The 26,728-nt window shown below is 39.0% G+C and overlaps 1 protein-coding gene and 1 non-coding gene across 2 annotated transcripts in view; both read left to right on the forward strand.

Moving 5' to 3' along the window:
• ITPRID1 (ITPR interacting domain containing 1) overlaps positions 1–26,527 on the forward strand; it is an 85,553-nt gene extending 59,026 nt beyond the window's left edge. Inside the window, 7 exon segments of the mRNA XM_068550029.1 lie at positions 18,077–18,134; positions 18,528–19,127; positions 19,129–19,567; positions 19,880–20,142; positions 24,741–24,866; positions 25,639–25,752; positions 26,222–26,527. Coding sequence (XP_068406130.1) covers positions 18,077–18,134; positions 18,528–19,127; positions 19,129–19,567; positions 19,880–20,142; positions 24,741–24,866; positions 25,639–25,752; positions 26,222–26,527 — 1,906 coding nt within the window.
• Positions 9,775–9,847, forward strand: TRNAE-CUC (transfer RNA glutamic acid (anticodon CUC)). Its single transcript has one exon. It is a non-coding gene; the product is annotated as a tRNA-Glu (tRNA).
• Positions 26,528–26,728: the final 201 nt, after the last annotated feature.

A 26,728-nucleotide genomic window follows, 5' to 3' on the forward strand; every position in this document is an offset into this window, starting at 1 on the left:
TCAGACTATTATTTTCAAACATTAATATCAATAATATATCAACTGGGATTTTATCAGAGAAATTGAAAGCTTACATGGAGATATTGAATAGAAGAATGGACCAAGAGATTTTGGGCAAGGTATTTTTTTGTTTTTGTTTATTTTCTTTTATGTACATTACCAGCTCTTCCTACACTTTCCAATACCTTCTCAATGTATTTTTTCATAAAATAAATTTTTACTCCAGGTAAACTGACAAATCTAATAATTTCAATTTACTCTTGGCATCTACTCTTATGGTAATTTCCATCCTTTTTTTTTTCTCTGGATAGAATGATTTCTAAGCCTGCTATGAAACTGTCATCCTCAGGGATTTTCCTTCACCTTCTTTTTCCTACATCTTTTCGGGTTGGATTATCCTTTTCCTAGAACTCATTTATTTCTTTGGGTACCCCTTTTTTTTTCAGAGAACATCCTCCAGTGATTTCATTAGATTAAAAATATATATAATCAGAAAACAAAACTCTGCTCTTAGTGTGCCTTTCTAATCAACAAGATGGTGGCGCTTAATGCCTGATGCACAGTTGTCACTTTAGGATATCTTAGCATCACCAACCCTCTGGTGTTTTTTCGCTTCAACTTGAAGGACTTCCATTAGTTCTTATCATTGGGCAGGTCTGCTAGTGATAAATTCTCTCAATTTTGTTTATCTGGGAATGTCTTAAATTGTCTTTTATTTTTGAAGGACAGTTTTGCTGAATATAGAATTTCTCGGTTGGCATTCTTTTCTCTTTCAGTGCTTTGACAATGTCATCCCACAGCCTCTGGTCTTCATGGTCTCTGATGGGAAGTTAACTGTTAATCTTACTGAGTTTCCCTATGGTTTATTGTTATGATAGTTTGTTGTTGTTTCTGGTTGGTTGGTTGGTTTTAAAGTGACTTCCCTTGTAAAAAAAAAAAAAAAAAAAAAAAGTGACTTCCCTGGATTAATCTGTGAAGTCTGTCTTCTTTGTCATGTGCAGTCACTGAAGTCTCTACTCAGATAGCTTAGTGGTCAGTTAATGATTGGGCAGATTTTTTTTTAAGTGCCTTGAACAAATAAGTCTCCCACGCACTGCTGATGGTTTCTGTGCATATGTTGGAGCACAGCTTCAACGCTCCAACTATATACAACTCAGCCTAGCCTTAGCTTCCTCCTTGTTCAGAGCCTCAAGGTCAGCCAGAGGTGAAAGACTGGGGTCTCCTCAGATCTTTCCTGTCATGCACACAACCTTGCACGTGTGTACAACCTTCTAGATCCATAGGAATATACTGGAGCTTTTCAAAGTCTTCTGTGGGTATTAGTCAGCTTCATGTTTGCCCCAAGTGGTATCGCCATCTCAGGTAGCTGCAGTGTTAAACAATTATCATTGGTTGTTTTTGACGAATACCCTGAAGATGTGGCTTTCCTCACTTAAGGACCTGTGAGTCAGATCAAATAAAGACAAGCTTAGTGAATGGGGTTTTGCCAGAGAGCTGCCAGCCAGGTCAACTAGTGACAGTTCTCCAGGGATGGGCTTTTCTGGGAGGTTCACACTTTTTCTGCTTCTACCACTCACTGCTAAGTCTTCTGATTTTCACAGCTATTGTTGTTCCAAGGCTGCTTGTTTTCAAGGCTCATGCAGAGCTGGGGAAAGGATGATGGGATTAGGGTAAGTTAAAATGCCACGAAGTTCACTGTTCTTATTTATATCCAGCTTTTTTTTTTTTTCCTTGAATAAATGCTCCTTAGGTTGTTGCAAGCCTTGAGTTAATTTCTAGAGTTCTGAAAAAGTTAATTTTGACAATTTTTGCCAGTGTTCTTGTTGCTTTTATGTAGAAATGGGGTTTGGCAGGCTATTTTTCCATTATTCCAGAAGTACTTCTCTCCTTTTATGTCTTTGTAATAAAACAAATTTCTTTTTTTTTTTTTTAAAAGAGGATTCATTATCCGATCTAAACTATTAAAGTATTAGCAAGGAGGTATGTTTCCCTTGAATTACTTAACAATATATTCCTATAATACAGCTAAGAGATGCACACACATCAATGGTTATCATCAAAATATAAATAGGAACACATCCACATACTTCCCTCCCTTTTATACTTCCTTCTGCCCCTCTGATGCCAACCTAATGAACAAGTCCTGGTGTACATTTCTCAAAGATGGTTTAACAATTCCATGTCCAAGATGCTACTATATGAACAAATTTCTTTACTACAGTTTTAGCAAGATATTTGCAAAGAAAAAGATTTTATGTGTTCATTCTACCATTTTAGTCCAGAGTCTACATTTGTTTTATTATTCAGTAACAATGGATTGAAACATTTCTACTAGTAGAATATCAGGTAGTAAGACACACCAGAAGGAAAGATATTCTTGGTTAAGACCATCCTTCTTTTAAATCCCCATATGATCAGCAGTCTGTTTTGTTTCCGTGTACAGCTAGATTCAGTGGTTATGTTTATATTTATGTTGTATACCCGACAGCATTCTGAACCTTCCTGAATTCGAGAGATGGCTTCTCATGACATTAAGTTACATTTGTGTTATTCTTGCCATTAATAAGAGCTTCATATTTTGCTAGCTTATAAGTTTTTTCCTTACAGTCACCAGTATAGTAGCTTAAGCAGTCAGGCTTATCCCCATTTTTCAGATGCTAAACTTTGGCTCAGAGAAGTTAAGTGACTTGCCACAAAACAACCAATTAGTATGCACCAAGGTTGGAAGTTGAATTCAGGTCATCTGTATTAAAATTTAGAGACCTCTTCGTTATACCATCCAGTGTCCTCGACTCCAGGTACCATGGACTTTCAGATTGTTATTTAGTCCAAACCATCCAATGCTTAAAATACCTACATAACCTCCAATATTTTCTTAAGCATCTAAAGTAAGGGGGAGGGAGAGGTCAGTTCATAAATACTTCCAATAAAATTATGCTTTATAAGAGAAGACCAGGGCTAGTTATCTTTGTTTTTGATGGGGAGCAGGGTATGGAAGGGAAGAGAGACTCAACTTTAGCTCAATAACTTATTTAAAAAAATAACTGCATGCAAGTTTGCAGATTTATACTTTTTCTAGTAATTTAACAAATATTTATTGAGTACCTATTATGTGTCCAGAGCTATAAATAACAAAGTCTCCACAAAAGGAAGAGATGACATACAATTAATAGGTGTACACATCTCATGAATAGAGTTATTTTCTCTGTTTTGTACGATACTGTATGCCCAGTTCCTTAGGACATACCCAGATCCTGATACATAATGGGTGTTCAATAAATATACATTTATATAATTAATTAATTAACTAATAAGGTAATCTTAGATGTTTTTAAAGGTTATGAAAAAATAAAATGGAGTAATGGAGTATAGAATGTCCTGGCACAGGGAGTTATATTTTATTAGATGGTTAGGAAAGATTCTCTGAGGAGAAGGGATTGGACACCCTTGTCATCTGATTTTAGAATATTCATTGCTCGTTTTTTTTGAAACCTAGTTCAGAAACAACCACTGAGAAAACTCCTGACTCAGAAATTCCATTTATACTTTCAAATCACAAGGAACCCTGGAATGTTGTTTCTTATTCCCTGAAGTAGAATGGCAGGAATAAACACTGGACCTCACTTCAGGTCCACTGCTGATGTTTTGTATCACCATCAGCCAAGAGACTAAACAGATATTTCTTTTTAAACTCTAAGCTGTAAGCTTGAGAATGTTACTTAGTTCAGCTTAATTTTGTATTAATTTCCTTAAGGAGCGTAAGAGTGGCTTCTGGAAAGTATATATTGATTAGCAAAACTCTAGAAATTACCATAATCCAGAATTTAGCCCTTAGAAAATAAATGCCAATATTTTCTCCTTTCTTCTTTGGACATAGATACAGGACTGACTGGTGAAATACCAAAGATTCGATACGTGTGCTTTAATGGAGAAAGCATGAACATAAAGTCAGGTCACATTGTTTGTGTGACCTATGGTAAGTTATTTGAGCCCCGCAAACCCCAATGTTCCCATTTTTTATGATGGGCCTGATGAAATCTACCCAACTTGGCAGTTGTAAGGATCAGAAACAGTGTGTACAGAACATCACAAACAGTAGTGGTGAGCAATAAATAGTGGCTATTAGTACTGTAGTTATTACTGTGGATTCATCTTGAAAGTCATTTGTAAATCCTCTTCTGTCATTTCTATGGACAAAGATATGAAGACATGATAAGTGATTATCAATAGATAGTCCTTAGTACTCTCTTAAGAAAAATGAGACATTAACTGATTAAAAAATGGAAGTCTTTTCATTGATTCTTAAAAGGAAAGTATGTGTAATTACACAGACTTTCATTTTCAGATATGATCCAGACTATTACTAGTAACATACTAAGTGACTAATTAAGGGCTCATTCAAGTGGTACATGAGAGTTTACTGAGAATTCTAATTCAGTTTTCTATAAAGAGGCCAGGCCGCTACACAATGCTTTGACAACGTTATAAGATGCCTACTGTACATACAAACATGGACATTTTTGGAATTTTTACAGTTTTCAAGAATTATGGTTTGTTATCAGCATATTAGTAACATTACCTTGAATTGATCATGGTTTTCAATTGTGGCTCTTTCTTGGTTTTTTTAACGTAAATTATTGTTAATTTACTTCTTTTTCATTTATTCTATTTATGATTAGCCCTTCAGGGCCTGTGATGAATATTTACGTATATCGGACTTTCAATAATTAGATTTTTTTACCATTATGTTCTAGAGTTCATTTATGAATCGTCCCTACCATTTATCTTAGACTGTGTTCCCCAGAAACAGCCCTTGGTAAAAGGTTCGTGTTAAAGTGATTTATTAGGAAGTGTTCCCAGGAAAAACAGTAGGGGAGTGTGGAGTGGGACTAGGGACAGAAGGAGGTAATACACTTTTTAACACACCCCCTTCCACACACTGACAAAGGTCCAATTTTTCATCTTCTCTGATTCCACAGGCACTATCTGTTACTTCAGCTTTGAAAATAGCTAGTGCCTTAAATCACACAGTAGATTCCTTAGATAGCTGGGAGAGTAGTTCTCAATGGATTTTTTCTGCTTTCCTCTGTGCCCAAAGCAAGAAACAGCCTGAGGGATTAGTACAAGTGAATGAGACAAAAAACACAAGACCAAAAAGGTTTCTAAAATGCATATGTCGGCAGCGTAAAAACACTAGCTTGTCTTTCAAACAACTGTCAGACTCCCAAACCTCTCCTGCCTACTTTTTGCCTTTCCAAATCTGATTACTCCATCAATAAAAGGAATTATTTTAATCTTAGTAGTTTGCATATATGGTGTGGTTGTCCTGGTCACATTCCAATCTAGATAATTATATCTGCTCTTCCTCAAACCCCCTGTTGCTTATATTCCAAGTGGCATTCTTCTTTCCTTTTTAATCAGCTGCTCCTAGGCACCACTGGGAGGTAGTAAACAGCTACAGGGAGCTACCCAGGAGATGGCTGCACATCCTTGGTAGGTGTGCTCATCCCAGTATAATTTGTCTATCAACTTATTCAATTTTTAAAGCACTTGGCATCCTTCAGGAAGAAAAGCCTAGAGAAGGGAAAATCCTATTATTACTCCTATAACCTCAGTAGATTTGAAGCACTGCTCTAATTAGAGTGGAGACAACACCAACAATTAAAAAGTGATAGACCTGTGCAGAGAGGATGATTTACATAAAGGAGTTTCTCAATAGCAAGTATTTCATTGATAACCTACAATAAAATTAGCCTTAAGTTTCAGAGTGCCAAGGTACCATACCCCCATGCAATATTAAGCATTTCTAAGTTACGCAAGAGGGGCATTGAGATATAACCAAATATCTCCAACAGTTTACTTAAAAGAAAATGTGTATCAGTATAAAATCAAAATCGTCTTGCTTTTTGTGAAGAAAACTTCACTGTAAGTGGAAAGAACAGAGTTTAGACGAACTTATTTCAGAGGAAACATATTCTGATTGGTCTCCATTAACAGTCACTCTTTAGACAAGTCCCTTACCTTACAAATAATTCAATGTCCCATCTTCTAAGGAAAAAAATCACCATATTCTCTTGTAATTTTCTGGTTTATGTTTGTGCCCTATTCCTGCTCCCACAGTACTTTAGGGACCTAAAATAAATTCAGTAAACTTGGTTGACAGAGCGAAGATAAAATATTTGAATTTCAGAAAAGAATATTTAACTTCAGAAGAAAAGTGCTTAAATTTACTTCTGACAAAAATCACTGTAGGGAAAGAAAATAAAGCTCCTTTTCTATTTGTAGCAAGGGAAATGGTGGGGAAATAATTTCAGAAGCACCATATTTACTGTTGTTAGAGAAATTGTACAAGCTCTTCTGACAGTTCCTGGTAGTTGTGGCCTCCCTGGGATCCTAAGGAAGCCTGGAGAAGACAGAAGCCAGCTGGCTCGCAGACCCTTAGGACTCATATGCCTTCTTGGTACCCATTAGTGTTATGGGAGCAAGGACTCTGAAGTCTGTATCCAGACCAAAGGTGGAACCATTTCCCCAAATGTAAGAACTTTTCCGTTTTATGTGTATCTCTCCAATCACCACCCAATTTGCCCCTCTCCCCAGTATGACCAGTATCCCATAACAAATAATAGGGCCGTTTATGGGGAAATGGAAGGAAGGCAAGTTTACGTTATTCTTTGGGGGGATCCCTCTCATGCCCTTTGCTTCTGATACACGACACTGCTAGAGGCATCTGGGTCTTGCCAACTCGCTGTACCCAAGTTTCACAAATATTTGTTTCTTCGCTGATCCATAGCCTAATTCCAAGACAAAATGCTTCTAAGTGGGGTCCTCCTTTTTCCTTGGAGAAGGTAGAGATGATGTTAGAAAAGGCTTTGAGCCAAGAAAGTAAAAGGGAGTCAAGAAAGGCCAAAGGCAGATTTCAGAAACTTCCCTTCCTTAATTTGGTTACAACGTAGTACCCCATAATTATAGTTGAGTGTAAAGACTTACCTACAATTATTTCTAATTTGTGAATGAGGAAACCAAGACTCATAAAAGTTAAGTAACTTGCTCAAGTTCACCCAACTGGCAAGTGTTGGCATCAGGACGAAACCCAGATCTCTCTGACTCCAGTTGGAATGCCCTGCCCAAATTCTGTGCTGCAAATAACCTATTGGGATGTAACTTTATTATAAAATGAGTTTTGCTGGTGCAGATTGCATTTCATCAGAAGCCAAAGCAGATAAAATGTTTTATCACATGTGTCATGAGGGAGTGGGTAACACAAAGCCTTTCAGGATTCACTCTGTGAAACCTGATTGCTCACCACCTTGTAGTATGTCTGAGAGAGGAAATACTCTCTGCTCTCCTCTCTGACTCCCTGTTCACCTTCATCTTCTTATAATTTCTAAAATATGCCCATGTTACCTGTAATCTGTATATATTAACCATAATAATTTATTTATTTTTAAAAATAGATTTAGTCTTCCCTCCTTTTCTTTGTCTATAAATACATGCAAGTTACCCTCTCCATGTCTTGGTGGGCTTTGGTGGACCATGTTGAGCCAATATGCATGCTCAGACATTTAGGGGTGGGCATGAGGTTATGGTTATTTCAGGCAATCAAATTGTTGTCATTATAAAATGGAAGGCTTAATGACTCCATTTCTAGGCCAACCTTCATACTTTACATATGAGGAAAGAAAGGCCCACAAGGTTAGTGACTTGTTCCAATGCCAGTGATGATTAGTGACAAATCCAGACCCAAGACTCTCAGTTCTGAATCTTCAGTTCTGATTATTTTATGATTAACCAGCTCTCTGGTCTCTGTAACATGTTCCCAAATTATTCTCTGTTTAAACTATATGTGTAAAGGTAAGTTTAAGCAGGTAATAGCATTTTGATGGCATGAATAATGTCTGATTTCTTTTCAATCCCCAGAATTTACCTCAGTGCCTAGCACAGAGCAAACACTCTTGTTTGTTGGGGAAACAAATGATCTAGTAGTTTTTTAAATAAAGCAAGCTCTTCTTCAAACAGTTAAAAATTAGAGTAAGCTTTTCTTAGAATGTCTTTTAAAAAAGATTTCCTTTACAAAGTTATTTTGTGAATGCTTAATTGAAAATAAAATGGTTTCACCTTAAATTAAGACACTATATCTCAGATTCAGCTACAATGATTGTATTAAGAAGGTTCTTTATCTACAGATACTTGGTGATGACAAAAATCTTGAGTAAACTTTGTTAGACTTCTTTATCTATGGCAAAATCTGTAATTTTCCCAATGTTAAAAGGAACCCAAGTTTATTCTAAAATCAAAGAACAAACAGAAGTTCAAGTGGGTTGCAAACTTGGCAAAAACATGTCCTTCTAAGAAAAAAAAAATTCAGCCTCAAAATCTGTTACTGCTGTGCATCTTCTGGTTTTCCTTTTGTAAGAGCAAAGACCAGAAAAAAGAATGATAACATCACATAAAGCAATGGAATATACTTTGTGTGACAAAAGATATTAAAATTGCTTGTTTGAAATTAAGCCAGATATATAATTCCTTTTGAAAAGTCAATTTGAAATAGGCCACCTTGTGACCACAATCATGCTTTAAGTTTGGGTGTGTAACCTCGTTCTGAGCACTACCATTAATCATACTTCAATTGCCATCACTTATCTGGTGCTACTAGGTAGAAATAAGTTTTTCTCATATATTTGCGTTTGCATTTCACTATTTATAGATCCGTGATTATATTTCTCATTTGTTATCATGCTTCCCTTTGCTATCATGAATATCACAAAACTGCATACAACATCTTCACTTGATTTTTCCCCCTGTAGTAGGTATTCAGGATCTCTCTTCTGAATAGTTTTTAGCACTTGAATCCAAATAGTTTACACATGTCAGTGATACCATGCTTTAAAGAGGAGCCAGTGCTGCTGGAGCCCCAGATAAAAGGACTTAGTTTTTAAAGTGTACAAAGACTCTGTTATAAGGCTATTTTACTCTTTGTAAGGGCTACCAACATCCTCAGAGTTCATTCTCAGAACATTTGACTGAACTTCTGCCGAGGAGAGACACAATCTTATTCACCATTGTATCCCCTGAATCTAGAACACTGCCTAACTCACAGTAAGCACTCAATAGATAAATATTTCTGGAAATGAACAAATAAATATAGCAAGCTTTTTTCTAGACAGTGGCTAGTCATCAGCTTTAAAATTATTTTATTTCATTGCTTAGGAGGCATGTCTTGTAAATTATGTGTTTCTAAAACATATGTTGAAAAAGATCTTCTGGGGTATTTTTTATTGCTCTCAAATTAAATTAAAAGGCACTTTTAGCATTTTTCTTTACCACCTATTTTACCCATAATCTGTGCCTTGTCAACTAGACAAGTTCTTCAAAGCCTGGTCTGTGTCTTTCAGGTCTCTCCATTATTCACCCAATGCCTGGCACAGAGTAGCCAATCAGTAATAGAGTTGTTAAGTAAATGAATGAGAATATATAAAATAATTTTTCCCAGAATTTAAAATGATTTTGAAGTAGTAAAAAATAACACTGGTAGTGCAAAAAAAAAAAAGTGACATGAAAGACATTCTTTAGAGAAAAATCAAAATGAACAAGGCAAAGAGGTGAAAGGGATTAAATATGACAGATATGGAGGGCAGGGTCTCGATCCTCTGTCCATCTTTCCAACAAGCTTCAGTGGGTTAAGGTCCCTAAAAACCCAAACCTCCTTTTTTTTTTTAAAGAAAAAAAAAAAAAAAAGGAGATTAATTAGGATTAAAATTTAAAGATACTGGGAATTCCCTGGTGGCCCAGTGGTTAGGGCTCTGTGCTCTCACTGCCGAGGGCCCAGGTTTGATCCCTGGTCAGGGAAATAAGATCGCACACATAGCATGGACAGATAAATAAATAAACAAATATTTAAAAAAATTTTAAATACAATAAAAAGATACAGTGCTATGAGAATACTAGATTAGCCACGGCAAAGCATTTTTAGTTATCTGGGTGATTGTCCTGGATGTTTCACCCAGACAGAAAAGCAATATCATATTCAAAAAAGTTTAACTGAAGAGAGGTTTGAAAAGGAACTATCTACTGAGGTGGGCTGAATTCAAGGAACCAATAAGAGATGGGGAAGCACCGCTAGGCTAGGAAGAGCAGAAAGCCATTACCACTCCTAGGTCTGAAAAAACAGTGGGAAAGAATCATGTTACTGGAGCCTGGTAAAAATGGAAGCTTTAGAAGGAAAACACTTTACCTGGAGATCTCACCATAAGGGAGTGCAGCTATTTTTAAATAGTACCCCGAAGGAAGTGGTGGTAAGTAAGTACTCAGTGTTCTTTCTCCTGCCCTTCAATCTCTACCAGTGCCTCCCATTGACTGAACACAAGTGAAAACCTGGAGGAAAGACAGGGCAAAAAATGACTGGAGTAGCGGCAGTGAAAGTAAGGAAGGGCAAATGGAGACTAACCAACACACAAGTGGCTTCCCTGAGAGTTTCCCCTTTGCCCCCGATGCGGCCACCAGTCCTACATCTGTCCCCTAGAATGTAGGTAGACGAAAATCATAAGCCTGATTCTTGATGAAAATTTTAGTTCTCCAGCTTGGTGTCTCCAAACTTTTTTTTCCTTTTTCATCCTGGATTATTACATTTTTAAGAATTGTGTTTTTAATAAACAGTTTTTACTTATAATTGTAAGAAAAATAGATCCAGTTTGGATACTTAAATTGTTACTTTTGATGAAGTAGGCTACCATTGTAAATGGACTGTTGCCTCTTGCTGTCTGAGCAGTTGGCATAATCAGCTGCCCATCAGCTGGTTAAGTCAAGCAAGGATAATGTTGCTCCCAGACAGCTTCGCAAGAGAAAAAACATTTGGACCCGTGGTCTTCAAAACTATGGTAGTTGAATCAGTACAGAAATTAAAACTTCAAAGCAATTGGTATCACAAAATTTGTAATCCACCTATTGTCTCAAATGGTCATGGCGACGTTGTTCATTTAGTCCTAGAAACTTCTATTCTCCTATTTTCAAATATGAGATAAGCACTGGTTCCAAATGAAAATTTTTCATTACATTCTTCCCGAATGATGAATGCAGGTTTACAATTCAAAATTGGCTCTGTACCCCTTCTTTTTTTCTCAAGAATATCTAATAAATAAGTATCTATGTACACAAAGAAGATATGTGTATTGAAACAATATAATCTTTATAGATTCATATAAATGTTCTGTTTCAGAAATAATTTAATTGATTAAAATTACTTTGTTTCATTCCAAGATTCTTCATGATGGATCCCCTGATTACTTTATGCCACTTAGCTCCAGGCGCACTGGCCTCTACTCGTTATGGGTAGAAACATAGCTTGTGGGGGGAGGAGGGAGCACAGAAGCATAAGTCACTCCCTCTGATTACTCTAAAATGTCCTTTTCAACTATTGTTTAGGTAGTGTGTTACATGACAGCTTCTAAAAAAAATATGATATGAAAAGATGCCAGAGGAAGCAATGTGAATTATGTATATTTTAAAATATGGTCAGACCATGAGACCAATAGAGAAGGTTTTTCACACTCACCTCTCAGCAGAAACCAGAGGATAAGAGCACATCAGTTTCATTTTAAAGTAGATATTTTGCAACTCAAGAATTTTATACCGTTTTAAGTTGTCATATAATTGTGAAGCAACATTTCAGATAAGCAAACTCTCAGGAAGTAGAGTACCCACATTTTCTTTCTCAAAGATGTACACCAGCCTACTGAATGAGGAAATCCTGTTTAAGAGGACGAGCAAGGCAAAGTAGAAGGAAGTGTAAATTATACAGACGTAATCCAAATGTCATGAAAATTCTTAAAAAGAAGGCACATGAAAAAAATAATTTAACAACAACATTCTAGATCTAAAATCCTAGATCATATCAAAGAAAGCTGAATGCAGAAGAAAATAAAAGTATCAACAAATACTGATTAATTGGGCGGTCAATAGACATGTATAATTCTTGATGTTGAAAATCGCAGTGTGAAATATGTTTGAACTTTTTAAGTTACCGCTAATTAAATTTAAAAACACAGTGTATGCCTTATGAATTACCAGAGGAAAAAAGCAACCTAAGAAAATATAGTCCACCTGGCAAAAGAATAATCATTGAAAATTAATCATATTAATGATACTACCAAATATTGAGTGCCAGGCACTAGGCTAAGTGTTTTACATTATCTCCTTTAATCCTCGATTAAGTCTCTGAGATAGCTATTTATGATGCAGTTCGAAATCAGGTCAGCTTAAATGTGAAGTTATGGTCTTTATTAATACAACAAGAATAGCAGATAGATTATAACTATGTCCCAATTCTCATTGATTAGTATTAGCCTTCAGTAATGTTGAACTGATAAATATTCTGAGGCTGAATCTCAGCTCAGCAGAAAAGACCAGCATGGACTATTAGTGATGCCTATTTAAAAAAAAAGAGAGAGAGAAGATTTGCATCAAGTATGCCATATGCTTACTACATCAATCACAATTATAAAAGTAGATAACATAAAATTACGAACAATAAGACCAAGCTCATATTTTATGAAAATGGTTATAGATATAATAAATGGATCTAACAAAGGAAAAGACTCAAAGGTCATTAAAATAATTTAACATTTAAAATAAAGAATCATAGAAAAGTTAAAAATGAATGGGCAAAAATATACCAAAAAGTGTGCTAAAGTAAACAAAAAGAAAACAGGAATTCCAACATTATTATTATTAGATAGAGTAGAATTCAAGAAAAAAAAAGTACATACAAAAATTTATGAAATAAAGCCAAAGCTATGACAAGAGGCAGAAACTCAGTCTTTGCTCTTTTTAGAGACTGTAGAATGAAAACAAATGATTTATTTGACTGACAACATTAGAAAAGAAGTAAGAAAAAGAAAGTATTTCCATTAATTCAAGAAACAGGAGTCCAAAATGTCAATAACTATTGTAGAAATTAAAAGTTGTCAAAGAATTTCATCTTTTAAGATGCACCCTGATCAGTGGTTTTATGGCTGAGCACTTTAGAAAGTTTAAGGACGTGATACTACCTAAGCTTTCTACACTGCTTGAGAGCATAGGAAAAAAAAGAAAAGAGAAACCTATCTAGTTATTTTTTTATACAAGTGGCACAATCATTATACCAAAATCTGAAAAAGAAATTCATGTGCTTACAAATACACACGTATGAACACACACACAAATTACAAGGAATTTTTTATAGAGAAAAATTCACAATATATTATGTGAAAAGAAGCAGAATATATACTGTGTATGTTAGGATGATTATTTTATAAAACATACATATACATGTGCACAAAGAAAATGTACTGGATTGAAGTAGATATATATTATAGTAACTTTCCTGTATGGTTATAGTAACTTATAGTAACTTATAGTAACTTATAGTAACTTATAGTAACTTTCCTGTATGGTTAGATTATATATATATGTAATTTTTATTTTCTTTTTTATGTTTTTTCACTTTCCAAATTTTTTTCACTGCTATGTATTACTTCTCCAATGCTAAAAAAATAACTAATGGTATTAAGCCAAAAAGAAGCTGATTTTAGAGAAGCAGCTATTTTTTTTTGTAATGATGAAGGAGGATTATTCTGACTAAAGAACAAAGGAGAAATTGCTAAACCTGGAGCAATAAACAAAAAACAAAAAAAAGAGGGAGGAGGTGAGGGAGAGGGAGGGGAGTAGGAGGAAAAAGGAAAAAGGAAAAGTAAGGATTTCCAGGTTGTAAGAAAGAGATTGAAACAAAAATGTCAGCAGGGTGCTAATGGAAGTTATCAACTCCTTATGTAGAAATCTTTATGGGATAGAAGCTCCTCTGCTTCCAGCCTGCTGGCATAGAAGAAAAAATTAAATCTCTTCAGGTGTACTTGCCACAATCACGAATATTGTCAGCCTTTCTTGAGTTCTAGAATTCAGTCAAGATAAAATATAAGCTGTGTGAGGCCAGGTACTTTTGTTGCTGTGTCCATGGAGTTTCTGGAGCAGTGCAGGGCCCTGCAGGGCCAGTGAACATGCGTCAAGTGGAAGAATGGGGGATTGCAGTAGAGCAACCTGCCCGGCTCTGTCTCATGGCCTGTTCTCTTCAGAATATTGACTGTGACTTGGCCCACAGCAAGAATGTGTTTCAAAGCCATAGATGACACAAATAGCTTTCAGAATGAAGGTCAAAATCATCCTTGACTGGATGAAAACATGGTCCCAAACTAGCTAGGTCAATTTTGTGAGAATACAAAATAGAGACTGATCTCAGTACAACCCAACACTGCAAACACAGCTTCTGACTAGACTAACCTTAGACTGTGTGTACAGAAGAGAAATATCAAGAAGAAGGAAAAAGGGCGCCCTGCTCCACTCCACGCTGGTAAGACCATGTCTCAATCATGGAATCTAATTCTGGGCACCCAGTTTTACAGCAAACATTAAGTAAGTGCTTATTCCAAAATACAAAACACAAATGGCCTGGAGACCCTGCCCTCTGAGGGCTGATTTAAGGGGATCTGGGGAGATTTAAGGTGAGGAGAAAAGGCCTGGAGAGTATAAGAGAGCTGTCCGGAGGAAAATGGGTTAGACACGTCCAGTGTTAACTCCACGGAGTGAGCTATGAGCAACAGATGGAAAGTGCTAAAGTAGGTTTGGCTCAATATAAAAAGGCATTTTCTAAAAAGTATGATACCCTCTGAGTACACAAGAGTAGGTCTCTGTCACCACAAGTGGGCAAGCACCAGCTAGATGACCATCTATAAGGAATGTTCTGGAAGGTACTCCTGCCCTGGATGGTAGGATGCACCATGCAGGCTTACAACATGGGGGACTGACTGACCCATAGAGGGGTTTTGTTTGTTCTACAAATGAATTTTTTTAAATGCCTTTGGGGGGAACACACACTCTGGAGTCCAAACTATTCACACGGCTCCCTACTGTCTTGAATCTTGCTGCTTCACATATCTGTGCGACCTGCCCAGCTCCTGAAGGCATTTGAGTTTGCATAATCTGTAATGTCCAGTCCAATTCGAAGATAATTTGCCCCTGAGATGTAACTGCACCACGGAGCTGTCACAGAATTTTCTGCCATTGGAGGATGGAAGAGAGAAGAACTTGGCAAAGAGGTAGAGTAGAATAGCTCAGTGAAGATGGGAACCCCAAACAGCCTAAGGTTGAACCATTTCTTTTGTTCTGCACAACTCCAGCATACATCACACCCTTAAAGATTCCTTTTCTTTTTCTCCCTCCCCTCATTTATGTTTCAATTCCACACGCTTTTTTTTTTTCCTGAGCCTCTAGGAACTCAGACTACATTAAGTAAAAATTTCCCACTTAGGAGTCAGAGCTTTTACCACTAACTCAGCTCAGAAAAGCAAGCCTTCAGGTTGACTTCTCTTACTGCTTTAAGCCCTTCCAGAGACTCTTGTCAGGGCCCTGACTCCTCTGTGCTGTGGTTGGTGTAATGCTGCCACCTGGTGACTATTTGGACAAAGTGCCTGCAGCATCGCTCTCCTCCCAGGCAGAAATGTTTCACACCCGTGAGATGGCGAAGCAAACCTTCCCAGGGCAGGGTCTACCTAATTGGGAGGGTAAAATCTTAACTCTGTGAGGACAGTCCTGTGCTGGAAAAGGTAATTTCTAATAAATATTAATATTAATAATGACACATTAATGATATTTAATAACATTAGTAATGATTGAATTCTGATAGATGATATAATATTAAGATGATGTTCTGCAGTAAAAATGTATATATAATTACATCATCTTTTCCATGTACATAAATTCTTCACGTATATATTATTGGATATTATCCTCTTCGCAACCCCACAAACAACATCATCAGCATATTTATTCTTTTCCCCATGAGGAAACAGACTCAGAGAGTGTAAGTGGCATGCCCAAGACCACACAACTAGTAAGTAGGAGAGTCAGAATCTTAACCCAGCAGACTTGGCCCCAGATTTTCTAGATGACTCAGCTATGGGAGCAAACTGGATCTTAGTAGCATACATTATAGAGAGATTAACCCCCCGAGCTACGGGATTGGCAGAGTGGGGGAATCAGCAGTCTAAGGGGCGTGACAAACTCACGAGGGGATTTGTGGTGGTTTGGTACAGGATCCACCCAGTAGGCAAGGGTTTGAATAATAAGATCTAGCTAGGGGAAAGGGACTGGTAGGGGTAAGTCAAGGCCCCAATCTAGTGGAGTAAGGAAGAGCTATGGCTCCTTGTGCATATTAAGTGCAGAGACAAAATCCTATTGGAGGTGATGAGGCTTCTGAAGTTCTACCTGTCTTGGCCTCGATAGTTTCAGGAACTGGGGTGGGTTGGCCTGGGGGTGCAGGTACTAAGTCCATTACTCGTGCCAGAGGCCATATCATCTTCCCCTAAGTCATGCCAACCTTCATATTACATATTAGGTGTGAGGGTGTGGGAGTGCTAAACGATGCACATTTGTATTTGTCTATTTGCTTAATCATCTATCATAGCCATCCTGGACTAGGCGATTTCTCATCCTTTGTATCATGTAATTCCTACAACCCTAAGAGAATAGTCAGAATTTGCAAACCCGGGACTTCCCTGGTGGCGCAGTGATTAAGAATTCGCCTGCCAATGCAGGGGACACGGATTCGAGCCCTGGTCTGGGAAGATCCCACATACCACAGAGCAACTAAGCCCATGTGCCACAACTACTGAGCCTGCGCTCTAGAGCCCGTGCTCCGAAACAAGAGAAGCCACCACAATAAGTCTGCGCACCGCAAAGAAAAGTAGCCCCTGCTCACCGCAACTAGAGAAAGCCTGCACACAGCAACGAAGACCCAATGCAGCCCAAAATTAATTAATTAATTAATTTTTTTAAAAAAAGAATTTGCAAACCCAATTTTGAGAGTTTATTATCGAGTTGTCAAAAAGGTGGTTTATAAGCAGGAAAGATTTTTAGCCTCCGGAAGAAACGAAACCATCTGTAAATTGGACCACGTTTTCTTGGTGACTTGCTCAAAATGATTCAGATACATGTATTTGGCTTCTAAAACACAAGATAAATAAGGCTCTACTCCTGAGAGAAATATGCCCAATTCCACCATTTGATCTCACCATCAAAGAGAAGTTTTCACAATCTGGTTTCTTCACAAATTCACTTAAATGAGTTTCAGAGGTTATTTTTGTTTGTTTTTGGTTTTTTGTGCTTTACAAAGTACAGTTAACTAAAGGTAACAGTTATAATAACTATATCCCTTTTAGAGGAAATCACTCTCTCTACTTTTTAGGGACCCTTTATGTTTGTGGTTGTTTATTTTCATTTGGACCAGATGGACTTGAACCTACCAGCATACGAATGAATGGGCTTTAACCTATAATTTTGTTCTAGTGCTCTAATGTATAATTTCATTCCAGAGTTATAAGAAAGGGAAGAGCAACCGTTTTATATGAAGCTTATATTCCAGAATAGTAATTGCTTAGACATTATCTGGAAATTTTAAAGAATAATGATGTACTGGGAGTCCTTCACAGCTTGTGGCACAAATCTTGCACCAAAACAAATATAGAAAAAGTGAGAGGTTGCAAAGTCTGTTTCGTCCATCTTCAGCAAGTTTCAACCCTTCTGTTGAATCTTTGGGTCTCCTAATGTTTACATAGCATGGTGGAAGGGGAATATAACATTCTGTCCATTGCAATACATATACACAGATATATAAATTGTGGTGTTTATTGTTTTTTCAGTGTGGCATTTAAGGCATATGCATTTCCTTCTGGATTTTCTTCCCCTTAGTGAAGATGCATCTCACAATCAGATTGTTATTTAGTTTTAAGAGATGTTAATTCCTCTTCCTTTGTTTCATGTTTTACTCCTTGTAACAGGAAACCAGTGACTCAATTTTACATGGACCCTCTTATAACTGAGAAAAAAATCCTTGAAATTCCCTTATTCACTTATACTTCCACACAGTGGACATCTACTGAGGATCTGTAGTGTGTCAGACACAGAGAGTGTTTGACCCCAGTCCTGCTGGCGGTCTGTTTTCACTTTACTGACCCCAGGCCTCTTTATCTTTCTGCAGGTGCCATGGTGACAGAGCAAACAGCTGCCAGGCTGACAGCAGCGGGTTCCTGGAGGAACCACCACCCCTGCAGGTAGAGGGCCCCTTGAGGATCGGAATAGGAACAGAAGGAAAGATAAGATGAAAGTGCGTCACCATAGTTGGAAAGTGCAACCAATGCTTAGAAGACACGCCATAGGCACCCAAGAGATGGGTGACAATGGAGTCACAGTGGACAAGTACAGAAAGCTCAGTGTTCGTTTCCTTTTTATTTTCTTTTGATTTTTCTAAGGAAGGAAACTGAGTCTCGTAGAAAGAAGGTCCCAGGTAAAGGAGTAAACATACACAAACCTGAGTTTGTAACCCTTGTCTCCTGGTTCCTAAGTCAATGATAATGATAAGAAAAAAGGAAAACACAGCATTTCTTAAACCTAGTACCTCCCCCACCTTTCTGACCCATTTGCCTTTATTCCCATTTCTCCCACAGATACCCTGCTTGTCAAGCTACCAGAGTCCTGCTGAGAATGGATATAGAAAGCCAAGGAATCAGAGCCACAGCTTACAGTCATCCCAGGACTGTCAGCAAGAGTCACAGGAGTCTGATTCCAAGAGCATAGTGAGGACATCTTTTTCAAGTCAAGACTGGAGTGTCTTGGAAGAAAAAGCCTCAACCTCTGTGGTAGAGAAAGAGTCTCAGTCTGAGGCCATGGACGGGCCCGCAGAGCTGTTGACCCAAGATCTGGCCCTTGGTAAGACCACCGCTGGGGGAGAACCCCCAAAGAAAAACAGCCATCGGTGGCAGCATCTGCCTGTGCCCCAGACTGAATATGAGGCCATTGTAGGCACAGTTACCTCCAAATATGATTGCCCTCTGGGTCTTACGGTGATGCACATCACAGAAGTGAAGGATGGGTTCCTGAGGCCTGAGCGAGCTGGGGCAGTATATGTGCAAAGCCACCACTGTGAGTCTCAGAGGTCACCTGGAATTGATCGTGCTCAAGACAAGTCCTTTCATGTTGACTCGGAGGCCCCAACAGGAACAGAAGGCGGTAAACTCTGTCCTGTTATTAACAACGCCTTACTGATGCAAAAAAAGTGTCCCACAGCACGTCCCCAAGCCCAGTGAAGCCATGCCCTACACAGGCGACCTTGTCCAAACATCTGGAAAGTCCATTCCCCATCTAGATTAAGTGGCTGGCAATACTCCCCAAGTGAGGCCAAGGTGTAGTGCTTTGGGTCAAATACCACCTAGGGCAGAATCTGAGATGGGAAACCTTCCTCCAGATGCTAACGTAAACGCTGTTAGCTCCAAGTCCGTGACAATCCAGATGTTCTCCAAACTGGCAACAGCTGCTCAGAGTGCTGTGGTCTTGGGAACGGATTCTAGAGAAGCAACTTCAGAATGCACTACGTGTGACCCTGTTACCACGGCAGAACCAGGACTGGGAACAGAAGCAAGACAGTTCAATGAGGGCTTCCCTGGTGGCACAGTGGTTGAGAATCTGTCTGCTAATGCAGGGGACACGGGTTCGAGCCCTGGTCTGGGAAGATCCCACATGCCGCAGAGCAACTGGGCCCATGAACCACAACTACTGAGCCTGCGCGTCTGGAGCCTGTGCTCCGCAACAAGAGAGGCCGCGACAGTGAGAGGCCCGCGCACCGCGATGAAGAGTGGCCCCCGCTTGCCGCGACTAGAGAAAGCCCTCGCACAGAAACGAAGACCCAACACAGCCATAAATAAATAAATTAATTAAAAAAAAAAAAAAGACAGTTCGATGATGTTTCTGTTCAGACTTAACACATGTGAGCCTAGGCCCTGGCATTGCTGTTCAGCTCCAGGTAACAAGGCCCAGCCCCTCACCATATCTGCCTCTGCAGACACATGTTTCCCTGGTGTCTACCCAGGGGGCACCTGCCAAGCTGTGCCTGCCCACCGTGGTGGCTGCTGTCACCGCCATCTCCCCTGCCACGTGGCGAGGCAAAGGCCCAGCTCTGTGTCTTCAGCCTGTAGGCACTGCTCATGCTCACGTAACCATCTGGAAGCCCAGTTCCTGAAGACTTTGAAAGTCCTTCAGGACTCCACAGTGAGGGAGCTGTATTCTGTCAGTATTTACCTCTGCAAAGATGGGGAAGCAGATGCAGCAACAATAAATACCTCAGGGATAAAGTTCAGCCTTCCCTTCCGAATGTGAGCTCTCGGGACATAACCTTTCCATTTCAAATCATGACTAATATTTGTAGACTGCTTTATTATTTACAATATATTCTCACAAATTTCTTCTTATTTGATACTTCCGATCACCTTATGAAGGAAGGAAGGCAAATTTTAGTATCCACCCCCATTTTACAGAGGGGTATAGAACAGTACATTCATATGTAAGGTTCTAAGCATCAATGCATCTGTACCTCCTCTTCAGTTCAGTCTAACTGAAAATTCTGTCTGATATTCACTTAGCTGTATAATCTCACACAAGCCATTTCATCCCTCTGAGCCTAGTTCCTGTTTTGTAAAATAGGGAGACTATTCATGTCATCGATGCAGCATCGTTTTCAGATTAAATGAGAGAAAACTTGCAAGGCACTCAGCACACTCAGACACTCAGCACAGTGCCCGGCACATAGAAAGCCCTAGAAAATGCTAATTGTGTGTTTACTGATTTTTGTTACTATTTTATTATTGTTCAGGTCTTAAATATAGAACTTCTCATGTCAAATAGAGGAACATTTGGTCTTCCTTTGCTAAGCTTGTTTAAAAGTGTACACTGAGGTTACTGAGAACTGAAGGACCCCCAACCCTGTTCAGCTCCTGGTAAATACACAAGCATTTAGTGAGTCCTTCCAGTGAACCCTCTTCAGCAATTCTCAAGGTCAGAAATAATCTAGGCTGTCAAGGCTAGCCATTGATTTAAAAATTAAGAGTATCAAACATGAAACTACATGTATAGACAGGGTGGGAAAACAAGGTAGCACATATAACGTAGGACTTATAGCTGTTCAAAGGAGAATGAAGGGCAACTGTAATTTCCTGGGTGCCTATTTGGTGCCTTCTGGGTTACCTTCCCATTCTGTTAATTCCACAAATATTTACTGAGTGCTATACCAAGCACTTTATTTATGCTGTGCCAAATAACCCCCATTTTCATCCATGCCATAAATGTGCCAAGTCCTCCCTCTTTTACAGACGAGGAAGCAAGAACTGAGAGAGTTTAATTTTCCAACTTCCCACAACTCCTCTAAGTCCAGAGTCACATTCAAACTTAGCTGACACCAAATTCTTGGACAATCCACTCCAAAGATGTGTCCAACTTTAAAATATCTGAATCTATTTAAGTGTAATAGTAACATGAGAAAGTGATTATTTGAAAGATAAGGCAAATTACTACATGGTCCTTCAAGATATAGAAATCTATACAAATGTAATATAAATATAGAAAGCGATTATATGAAAGATAAAATAAGGGTTGAACTTAGTAAAAGAAGGTGTTGAGATCAATTCTAGGTATAATATTATGCTAAGTTTCAGTGGGAGAAAAGAACAAAAGCTAATGTATAGCTGGGGTCCTTTGGAGTAAAAAGACCGAGGTTCAAGTCTTGGAGAATAGTAGGAGTCATCATCATCATTGATGTTAGTTGAGAGATTGTAAATGCAGTGGTTTTCAATTGGGGATAATTTTACCCCACCCATGGCGACATTTGGCAATGTTTGGAGACATGTTCGGTTGTCATAACTGGGGTAAGTGCTACTGGCATTTAGTGGGTGGAGGTCAGAGATGGTGCTAAACATCCTACAATACATAGGACATCCCCTCACAACAAAGGATTATCTGACCTAAAATGCCAACAATGTCAAAGTTGAAAAACTCAGCTCTAAGGGAATAAACATTTACTTGACCATATATATAGTTCATGTAGGAAAATGTTAGGGATGAAAGACAGCTGGAGAAGGTGACATTTTAAGAGGCTATAAGGGGAAAAATATTAAATCCTACAGTTAGGTACTCCAATTTCCATGATGAAAACCAGATTATAGATCTAACATATCCTGAAAAAATACTATTTTTCTAATTTACATTTTTAAGATAAATTTTATAAGGAAATAAAAATTAAACCATATTTGGTTTTATATTTTGTTTAAAATAATAAAGTATAAAAAAACAAAACTGTGTTTAAAACTTCAGAAGAAAGCCACAGAGAGGGTGTGCTCTCGTGGGTTATCTATGATAATGGTTTGCTGATATGATTAATTTCTTATAAATAAGTGATTTCTTCACAATAATTTGTCAATTCGAAATAAAATCTTTCCAGAAAAGAAAACGAGATGTATATGAAATAAGAGTTTTGGATATTAGAAGATCCATCTATAATGTTTATGATTTAGATTTAAAGAAAAAGAAAATCATACAGATTTTAAAAAGTAATATTAGCCAATTCAAAAGTGAAGGGTCAATATTGTTGCTCTTACTGTTGAAGATAAAGTTTGTTTTAAGGCCCAGGTTGGGTCAGTAGAGTAGACCTTGCATTGTATTTGAGTTATAACCTAGCCCTTATATTGCAAAAAAAAGAGTTCAGAACAGTCTCTTTTTTTGTTTGCTTGCCTAAGGTTTCCTTTTTTCTGAAACTTCTGTATCTGTTCTAAAGCAGAAATGTATTGATAGTTTCAGTGTTTCCAAATGACCGGGAGATGGCAGCATATCAGAATCTTCCACATCGCTCCCTTCACAGGGAGCTATACACCGTCAGTTATTCCTAAATCCCAGCCCCCATGCCTTCCAATCACAAAGGGTTACCCCAAGATATCTAGATGAAGCATAAAATTCAATGTTTATAACGTTCAGCCTACTTGAGCACCATATTTCCATGGCCCTGCCCTCACTGTCCCTAGATCTTGGTCACCTTGTAAGAATCTACTAAGACCAATCGGCTCATTCCTTAGGGACAAATAACTTCTCCGTATGACTGGCTACACTGTATTCCCCGCTGTGACTCAGCTAGATCTTGAGAAGAAAAGAAATGAATCAGGAGAATTGGGTTTGAAATCTACCATGTTTTGATCTCCGACAAGTTAGTTAACTATTTGTGTCAGAACACTTACCTATAAAAAGAAGTCCTCCATGGTCTGTATGATCTTTCCTAGTTTTAAGAACCATAACTGTAGTCACCTTTCAAGCACTCTTGCCGACATCAATAACCTTCAAATACACGTCTAACTGTTTCAAATGCACTTACACCGAAGCAACAATAATTGGAGAGTTTTGCTCTGTAAAATGTTGTTCATGTATAAAAATGAGGATAGCATCAAAACCAAACACTCGAAGCAAAATGATGGAGAGTTTCAATATCAAAATATCACTCTTAGGACGGTATTTCCATTATGACAATACCAGTAAAAATAGCCATCTGGTTGCTAAGAGCATGGCCATGTGGTTTGGGGGTGAAAGGTAAGAAATCTGGGACTTCCTAGAAAAAGGGGTGGGAGGAATTAACTTAGCTGAAAGATTGGTCTCCACTGAATGAGGAAGAAGAAAAAAAGGTTAAAAGTGGCCTGCCATTGAAATTTTTCCTTTAAAGCGTTTCCCAGAAGCCCCACTCCACCATCTCCACTTCCATCTCATTGCCATCCTATCAGCAAGGGATACTGGGAAATGTAGGGTTTTAGTTAGATGCTCAGTGCCCCTAAGATATTAGAATTCTGTTATTATGAATACAGGAGGGAGAGATAGTGAGTAGGCAACGACCAGACACTACACACTCATCAGGGAGGGGTTTAAAATGGAGGACCCGGTAGATCTAGCATTAGGGTCCAGCTAGCATTAATATCACTCAAAGTCAGATGGGTAGAGATTCTGGGGTTCTGGATCATGGATCTATTCAAAGCATGATCCAACCAGGGCTAGAAAACAAAGAGGATAGCTGGTAAGAACTCAGCAAACCAGCAGAGTGCCTGACAAATAGACCAGGCTTGGTGGCTGCAAGAAGATATTTAAATAAGGAAACCAAGGCAACAGCATTGTCGTACAGAGAAAGTAAGATTTAAAGAATGATTCACATCAGGAACAATGGGAAGCAGGATTGGGAGGACAGAGAGTTCAGTTTGAGATTCCAGTCCGTGGAGGATGGGATGCCTAATCTATGCCTACCTCACTCTGAATGGGCTTGTTCGCTGGTGGGGCTGATCCTACAGATTTCAACCACCAGAGACTGCGGTTAAGCAAAGCTAAGACTAATAAAAATGATTCTAAGCAGCCTTTCTCTAATCAAACACATACCATCCGAACAAACGTGTTCAGTGTTGTTGAGATTCAGAGTGAGGCAGTACTCAGCAGCAAAGTTAAACAAGATTAAACAAAACTCAACAATTCTAAGCACAGGCTCGCACTATTCTGGCCCTTCCCTCCTCCTCTCCTGTCTACATCCTTGCACCCTACCTCCCCCTAGTCTTCCAGAGCGCCTTTCTTGTCTCTGGGACATAATGTCGCCAAGGGTCATCCAACAATGGCTGTCCTCCTGTCCCAGCCACATACTGCCTCTAGTTGCTTGACGAAGCCAAAGGCTGGGCTTTCCCTATTCTCTTTCTGACACATTAGCCGCAGGGCTGCGTTGCGAACAGGGAAGCCCGGGTGGGAAGGCAGGTGCCACTGTGGTGAACTCTTGCAGTGATTCAGAAAGACCTTCCTTCTCAGCTCTTTCTAATTGTTCTCAGTGCACAGTCCATGAGATGGAAACAATGAAGACGGTATGCCAGAGTTTCCGGAAGCATTTAGAAGAAATTGAGCAGCACCTTAGAGAACAACAGGCACCCTTTTCCAGGGCCATGTCAGAGGAGAAAAGATAATTATCTAAGGGAGCCATACAAGCAAGTACCAGCCCACACACCTGGAGCAAGAAAAGGTAATCAGGGCAGGACAGATGAGCACCAGGGAGCAGGGCTAATGAGAAATTGGCCAACTTTCCCTTTGCTTTCCTGTTCCCATTCTTACTTTCTCAGTGGGAGTCTGTGAGAGCCATTTGCTGGATAGCAACACTTATTCTTCAAGGCCAGGGCTATTTGAGGTCAGAAAATTGGCAGCTGCTGGGAAGAGGGGTCTCGCCAGCAGGATATCTTTAATCAATGTGAATGGGGCTCACGCAAATGCGGACATTGGGGGTTGTTAGAGTTTTGGAAATCTGCACTATTTTCACATAGATTAAAAGTATTTGTCCCAAAAGTGGATTAGTCATTGCCTGGGGCTGGGAGTAGGAATCGGGATTAATTTATAAAGGAGCACAAGGTTTCTTACTGGTGAGATGGAAGTGTTCCAAAATTGAATGGTGGTGGTAGTTACACACTTGGCAGATTTACTAACAATCATTGAATTGTACTCTTAGAATAGGTAAACTTTATGGTATGTAAATTATTCTGCAACAGAGTTGTTAAAAAAAAAAAAGAAAAACGGAAACCTGCCCTCGTAATAAACCTATGCCTGCAACTGATACAAATAAAGATGGTGACTTTCTCTTTTAAGACCCGTCAAAGGAGTGACCTACATTTTGAGAGGGACAATGGAAGATTGCACCTGGAGGTGCTTGTGAAATTTGGTGGTTTTCTATTATTTACCTGCAGGGAGGAGGCTGAACAACTGCAAACTTTACACGAAGCCCTGCAGCAGGAGTTGGAGGAGCTAGAGTTTCAATTAGGAGACCAGGCTCAGCAAATTCGAGAAGGAATGCTATTGGTACTGGCGATGGGGTGTGGGGTTTCACTAGATCCTGCCCATCGTAGCAGGGGTGCGTTAAGCGAGAAACCTGATTGTACAGTCATTCCAGATTCTAAGATTAGGTGCCAACACGTTCATTTTAGGTATAAAGAAATTGAAGCCCAGAAAAGCACATTGGTTTGCTCAAGGCCACACAGCTAGCTGATGGTGATTCAGGACTAGAACTTGGGTCACCTAACCCTCGTGCCCATCTTTTCCTCTGCCCTGTAAACAAGAGATAAGTATTAGTAGCCCATTTTCCGAATGAGAACAAGAAACGCAGCTTTTGACCTAATATGGGCTAAGTCACTGCCAGCATCTGTTGCCATCGCACAGAGCCCAGTCTAGAGAACTCACACCCATCAGTGCCTTTCCCACAAGTCTGAGTTAGCTGCTTGGTGTAAATATGGGAACTTGTCCACACTTTTTGTCCTTGTTTTCCTTTTAGCAGCTTGAGCTTCTCACAGGGGAACCACCTGAATACTACACAAATCTGCAACAGTATAACTGGACCGAAGAAAAGAATGGCCAGACTTCATGTGCTAAGATCCACCCCTGCATGGCCCCTGGGGCTGCCTTTCCTCCCAGTGATGGCCAGCGGGCTCCATGCTCCAATGTGACCCATTTAGCTGCCTTTCCTCCATCCACCTTGGGGAGTAGCACCAGGATCTCTCCTCCAGCTTGGGCAGAATCAGATCCAGCCTCTCTGTCAAATTGTCCTATTGGAGAAAAGGATACAGATGTCTTCCTCTAGGTCAGGGCAGGTTTGTTGACCTTTCTACAAAATGTAAAAGCACATTCTAGCCAGAGCAAGAATATCTAATTTTTCCCTAAGGAGAAGTATGTATCAATCCTTCCTCAGCTATTTTTTTAATATTCTACTCTATGGTTAAACCTGGGAGGAATATTTTAATACTCATTCGATACAGAATAAGTGAGCACCTACTGTGTGCCA

The sequence above is a fragment of the Eschrichtius robustus genome, chromosome 8, assembly GCF_028021215.1.
Source record: "Eschrichtius robustus isolate mEscRob2 chromosome 8, mEscRob2.pri, whole genome shotgun sequence".
NCBI lineage: Eukaryota > Metazoa > Chordata > Mammalia > Artiodactyla > Eschrichtiidae > Eschrichtius > Eschrichtius robustus.